Consider the following 6,612-nt stretch of genomic DNA (forward strand, 5'->3'; position numbering starts at 1 on the left):
GACCTCCTCTGCTCTCATTATAGTTCAATTATTACACAGAGCCTTTATATTGCATTTAGTGGGGTGATGTAATGGTATATTGTTGGTTGTAATGGGATATTCTAGGTTCTATACACAAGTAATCTCAAAACAATTAAAATAATATGCTCATGCCCTACAATACATATCATCTTGTACTGGAAAATATTTAAAAAGCATAAACCGACAGACATACACTAAGATCATGTGACACTGAAGACTGGGAAATTCAGCTTTGCATCACAGGAATAAATTACATTTTAAAATATATTAGTTATATAATATTTTAGAATATTACAGTTTTTACTGTATTTTTGAGTAAATATATGCAGCCTTGGTGAGCATAAGAGAAATCATTTAAAAACATTTTTGATATTAAAAACAACTGAAAAAATCTTACCGACCCCAAACTTTTTTGGTCAGTTTTATTATTATTTTAAATATGTCTAGTTTTTCTTCATTTGTATTTATTTTAATTTAATTTTAGTTTAGTTTTATTTATTTTTCAAGTAATGAAAATATTTGTTTATGGTTTTAGTTGTAGTTAACTATAATAACCCAGAGTAAACCCTGACAGTATTAAATTAATGGCTAAACTGTTCCTTTATCAGTCAGCCGATCAGTTGAGTTATTTTCTATGTGTTTATTATTTTGCAGTTGAGCAGAATGCAGTGAAGCCAACATTATTTGAGAAGGGCCCAGCTCAGACGTTTCCCTCGGGCTTCCCTGCTTCCCTCCTTTTCACAGACGGCCTCTCCTCCGTGGAGACGCTGCTCACTAATGTCCAGGTACAGCCATGAAGAGACACAGAGAGACACACACACACAAAACAATGTTCAACATCAATAACATGTGGACATGTGTTTCAGGGTCTGCTAAAGGTGGCTTTGGAGAACGCCCGTCTGCAGGAGAAACAGCTTCAGCAGGAGAGGCGAGAGCTCAAGATGGAGCTGTACAGAGAGAGAGAGATGAGAGAGAGTCTGGAGAGACAGCTCACCTCTGAGTTACGCAGTCGGGGTAGAGTGTTACGTTATGATACGTGTATTGGAAAATTGAAAAACCAGAGATCATCCGGGTCCGTTTGATGTTTACACATGGAACTTTTCCTTTTCTCATCTAGCCACCATTCAGAGACGTCTGAAGAAGGAGAAGAAGGCAAAGAGGAGGTTACAGGAGGCGCTGGAATATGAGTCCAAGCGGAGAGGGCAAATCGAGCAGGCCTTACAGCAGGCCACCTCATCAGACCCTCTCACACACGGTGAGACACACTCTCACACACACTCATTCAGGCCTATAGTCTTTCAGCAGGCTTTGTCAGCTGTCGCTGTCTGTTAACATAGATCCAATCAGTCTGGACATGGAGACGGAGCGCTGCAGAAGCCCAGAGGACAACTGCTTGTTACAAGGTATTGAATGGAGCGAGCCCCTTTTTCATATGTGTTTCTTATTGCAGAACAACATATTTTAATAAATATATAGTACAAAAGTTTGGGGTCGTGAGATTTTTTTAAATGTTTTTGAGAGAAGTCTCTTATGCTCACCAAGGTTGCATTTATTTGATAAAGAATTCAGTAAAAATTGTAATCTTGTGAAATATTAATACAATTTAAAATAACTGTTTTCTATTTTAATATATTTTAAATGTAATATATTTCTGTGATAGCAAAGCTGAATTTTCAGCATCATTCCTCCAGTTTTCAGTCACGTGATCCTTTAGAAATCATTCTAATATTCTGATTTGATGCTGCTTTTTATCAATGTTGAAAACAGTTGCGCTTGCTTAATATTTTTGTGGAAACCATAATAAATTTTTTCCAGGATTATTTGATGAATAGAAAGTTCAAAAGAACAGCATTTCTTTGAATAGTAAAGGCTTTGACATAGTTATGAACAAATTCTGTCACTTTTAATTCATCCTTGCTGAATAACAGTACAAAAAACGTTTGAACGGCGATGTACATTTTAATGATAAATATGATCATTTCCCGTATTCACTTTGAAGATAGTCCTAAAATATTTAGTATTTCGATTGTTCCTAGTACAAAAAACATGGTTATCAGCTCACTCCTGTATATATCTATATGGACGTGCACAGTTTCAGCTGTGGCTTATTCAGATTTGTTGTTTTGACCTCACTTCCCCTTCCCATCAGTCTTTCTCAGCAACACCGTGTGTCACTCGCCCGTGTCCTCCAAACAGATGAGATCATCGGCTCCCTCTGTCTCAGAGCGAAACCGTTCGCAAATAAACACATGGATGAATCAAAAGACTGGGGACTAATTGCAAGTTTCCTGTGTAAGCAAAGCCTCACGGCATGAATATTCCAGCGCCGCCCTTCCACCCGTTTATCTGTTTCTGCAGCTGGCCGTTCTCGCTCTCTCCCCCTCTGTGAGACAGCTAAAGCTACATGATAAATTACTTGAATTACACCTCTTGTTAATTTTATTAAAATGGCTCCCTAATGCCGAGAAAATCTGCCGCACTGGACTGGAAGAGGTGCAATGTCCTTTTACATGATGTGCAAAAATTGTCTATTTTGGAGTAAAAGGGCACTTGAAATTGTATATAATATTTTAGAAATACAAGTAAATATTTTATTTTTCTTAATTACATTTTTTGTTATTTTTTATTATTACATTCGAATTGTGTTTTAAGCATGTTGGTCAAACATTAGGCCCACCTTAAATTAACTTAAATAAAATTAAGAATTAGCATAACTGAAAAAAGAAATGAACTGAACTATATGTGACCCTGGTCATAAGTCGCACGGGTATATTTGTGGCAATAGCCAACAATACATTGTATGGGTCAAAATTATCGATTTTTCTTTTATGCCAAAAATCATTAGGATATTAAGTAAAGATCATGTTCCATGAAGATATTTAGTAAATTTCCTATCGTAAATATATAAAACATTTATTTTTATGAGTGAATGCAGCACAATCACGTACATAAATGGACAACTTTAAAGGCGATTTTTTCAATGTTTCGATTTTTTTGCACCCTCAGATTCCAGATTTTCAATTTTTGTTTCTCGGCCAAATACTGTTATATCCTAACAAACCATAGCATCAATGGAAAGCTTATTTATTCAACTTTCAGATAATGTATAAATCTTAATTTAAAAAAATTGACCCATGTGACCAGCTCCAGGGTCACATATGACAACAAAAAACATTCAAAAGTATGTTTTGAAAGAAGTCACTTCTGCTCACTGAGGATAAAAAAATACAGTAAAAACAGTAATATTGTGAAATATTAATACAATTTTAAGTAATGTTTTTTATTTTAATATATTTTAAAGGCAAAGTGTCATTACTCCAGTCTTCAGTGTCACGTGATCCTTCAGGAATCATTCTAATATGCTGATTTAGTGCTCAAGATTAATTTTTTCAGGATTCTTTGATGCATAGAAAGTTCAAAAGAACAGGACTTATTTGAAATAAAAATCTTTTGTAACATTAGAAATGTCTTTACTCTCACTTTTGATCAATTTAATGTGTCATTACTGAATAAAAGTATTATTATTATTAAGTTTAACAAGAGAAGTTTAACATTGCTTCTGTGGTTTCAGTCTCTCCCCATTCCAGTACATAAGAAGAACATAGAAAGTACCATATTTTTTTCCCAGACTGCTGTGATTTACAAGTTGTGGTTTAGTACTCTCAAACCTTCCTCTTTATGTCTCTCTTTTACAGAAAGCAGAACATACACAAAAAACCCAATAATGTACTAAGAGGCCGAGGATGTTCTCCACATCATGGATCATCCCTACACAAAAAACAATCAACTTCCCGAATGCAGTTTCCAATGAAGAGAGGACTTCAAGGTTTTACATAATGAGCTATGTTGGAGAAGACCTGAAGATTTGACCCAGTCGATTGCTCAATCCACTCTTATTCCCATCCTCACAACATTCCAGATTCCTCAGCTGTTGTTTTATACATATATTGTGCTTTATTCCCCGTTTAAGCTCTGTGGAGACGGTTGACGTCCTGTTTCTTGTTTTGAAGCCGCGACATCGTCCCTTTAGGACAGTGACCTTCAGTCTAATGCCCTCATGATGGGCTGATGTAAAAAAAAATGAGGGAAAGAGAAGGAAAAGACATGAATCTGGCTTGTTTCATTCTTGTTGAAAGACTCTCAAGAGTGTGGAATGTTACATTGTGTTGCTTTTCTCTTGTTTGTCCATCTTCTGGTTCTTCTGTCCATTTATCTCTCTTTTGTAGGCCAGTTTAGCTTCTTGATACTGTTTAAAATGTTCACCTGCTCTTCAGTTTGTGCTAGTTTTCTTTTGTAAGACCTCGCGTTAGCTATTGTATTGGCTTTCAGTCAGAAGGAAAAGCTACTGAATGTGTTTGTTCTGTATTTTGAATCTTTCCTAATGAGAAATACAGTATTACCACCATGTCATTCATTCAGAAGTCTCGAAACGTCTCCCTGAATGTTTTGCCCAGGTTTGTTGAAACCTGTGGTTCCCAAGCATTTACAGAGATTTGATTCACTAACCATTTTAGCATTGGCTAAAACTAGACACTAAGACCGCAGAGGATATTTGGCATTCACCCCAACATTACGAGTCTTTATTTAGTCTGAGTGTTACTTAAAGAGGAAAACAGACTTCCCGCAGAACAGAAGTTCCCTGCTGATGTTGTCAGGACGAGCCTTGAGCCGTCATTCCTATAGGCATTTGAATGCTAAATGATGTCTTGAAAGGTGTAGATCGATGTCTGTCACCGTTTCGTGCACCAGAAAGAACCGACGACACAAATAAACAATGCGATGCTCATGTCACCGGTGTCACCTTGTCGTCAATAGCGTTCCTCATGAAGCGAAAGCCATCAAACAGTCCTATTGATTCAGGTCATGCAAATGAGACCCCATTAGTGCTTTTATTGACACATATCAAAGTCCTCATTAACATTCAGTTTGTGATCCGGCATTTCAGACGCAAGCTAAAGTGTGTGTCCTGTACTCATGAGTCTAAAAGGACCAATTTCCTTTTCCAAACAAGGATATCATGACTCAAAGTACAGTACTGTGACGTGAAATTGTAATATTTTTCTTTTGCATACTTTATAATATCACCCGAGACCATAAATCTGTGGGGACCATAAATAAATTTGAAAACAATTTACTCTGATTTAGAATTGCACTCTAAAAATGGGAGATGACCATTTGGGAACGTGGGAAACGTTCGGTTTAAAAACTACAGCTAGCAAAAGATAGGGGCGGAAGATAAACATACGTGTTTAGGATACAGAAATGGCATCTGTTTTGCAATGATCGTTTTGTGAGAAATATATATCAGTACTGTTGCATTTATTTGTGTATTCAGTCAATTTCAGCATCCTGGAAAATATGTTATTTTAGTTACACACAAGTTTTGAGTCCCTATGTAGAAGGAAACTACATACCGGATATTGTGTGATCACTGACTAAGTAGGCTGGAAACAAAAAAATAAACAATAAAAAAGAAACCTCGTGTATGAAGAACATGGTCCGATAAACTGAAATAAAAATGGCTTTAAAACAAGTGAACAAGAAATATTTCACAAAGAAATGGCAAGTAACATTTAATTAAATGTGGAAATTTGTAGTTGCATTTTCTTGTAAAACGTACCCTAACGTAGCAAACCAATTTATGGCATTTATTATTTTCTTCAAAACAATTATCCAAGCTGTGGGCCGTTTTTCAATTCCCTCGAGCCAGATAAACAAATGTGTCATATTATTCCCAGGATGCACTGAGGGTGGCTGCTGTTTTCTCAGGGTGGTATGACTGTGCCTATAGATAGTCAGAGGCACTGATTGAACGATTCACCCATAATACTCCAAACAGAAACATGAGTTTATTTTGTTACTCATGGAAAAGGCAGCCCAGATATTTTTTTAATGCGATTTGAAGACGCTTGTTTCTCCAGTGAGTTATAGGACCATTTCATGCACCACAGCCTTCAAACAAAGATACACATTGTGAAGAAAGCACTTAAATAAGACATGAAAAAATGTTTGTTTAACTAGATTACCCATATTAGGGCACACTGGGATGGAAAGGGAGGAAACGCTTTGAAAGGAAATTATTAAATCGTGATTAAGTCATTGAACCCATGAACAACTTTTCTCGTGACATCGAATAAGAACAGAGGATGTTTTTCCTCATTTAAAGTGACCAACGTTCTAATCTTTTGACTTCCGCCATATAGAAGAATGAGAATGTTTCTTTAAATGAATGACTGTTAATACAAGGAAAAAAATATGTGTATATTTATAAACCTACTCTATGTTGCAAAAGTTCATTGAGATTTTTTAGTTCCTTATGCTCACCATGGCTGCATTTTTGGATCAAAAATACAGTGAAATATGATTTAAAATAACTGTCATTGTTATTATTAACTTTTTATCATTAACTTTTCTTTCTGTTTTAATATATTATAAAATGTGATTTATTCATGTGATAGCAAAGCTGAATTTACTCCAGTCTTCAGTGTCACATGATCCTTCAGAAATCATTCTAATATGCTGATTTGGTGTTCAAGTATGACATTTTTTTATTATTATCAATGCTTGAAATGTTGTGCCGCTTAATTTTGT

At 35.7% G+C, this 6,612-nt stretch overlaps 1 protein-coding gene across 2 annotated transcripts in view; it reads left to right on the forward strand.

Moving 5' to 3' along the window:
* Positions 1–6,388, forward strand: part of dachb (dachshund b) — a 39,341-nt gene extending 32,953 nt beyond the window's left edge. For both annotated transcript variants that reach the window (XM_081361445.1, XM_081361446.1), the window contains exons 8-12: positions 676–806; positions 888–1,035; positions 1,139–1,276; positions 1,359–1,424; positions 3,717–6,388. In XM_081361445.1, coding sequence (XP_081217571.1) covers positions 676–806; positions 888–1,035; positions 1,139–1,276; positions 1,359–1,424; positions 3,717–3,754 — 521 coding nt within the window. In that variant the 3' untranslated portion in view covers positions 3,755–6,388. The remainder of the gene's footprint in view (positions 1–675; positions 807–887; positions 1,036–1,138; positions 1,277–1,358; positions 1,425–3,716) is intronic.
* The last annotated feature ends 224 nt before the right edge of the window (positions 6,389–6,612 follow it).

This window comes from Scardinius erythrophthalmus (assembly GCF_964197995.2).
Source record: "Scardinius erythrophthalmus genome assembly, chromosome: 3".
Classification (NCBI taxonomy): domain Eukaryota; kingdom Metazoa; phylum Chordata; class Actinopteri; order Cypriniformes; family Leuciscidae; genus Scardinius; species Scardinius erythrophthalmus.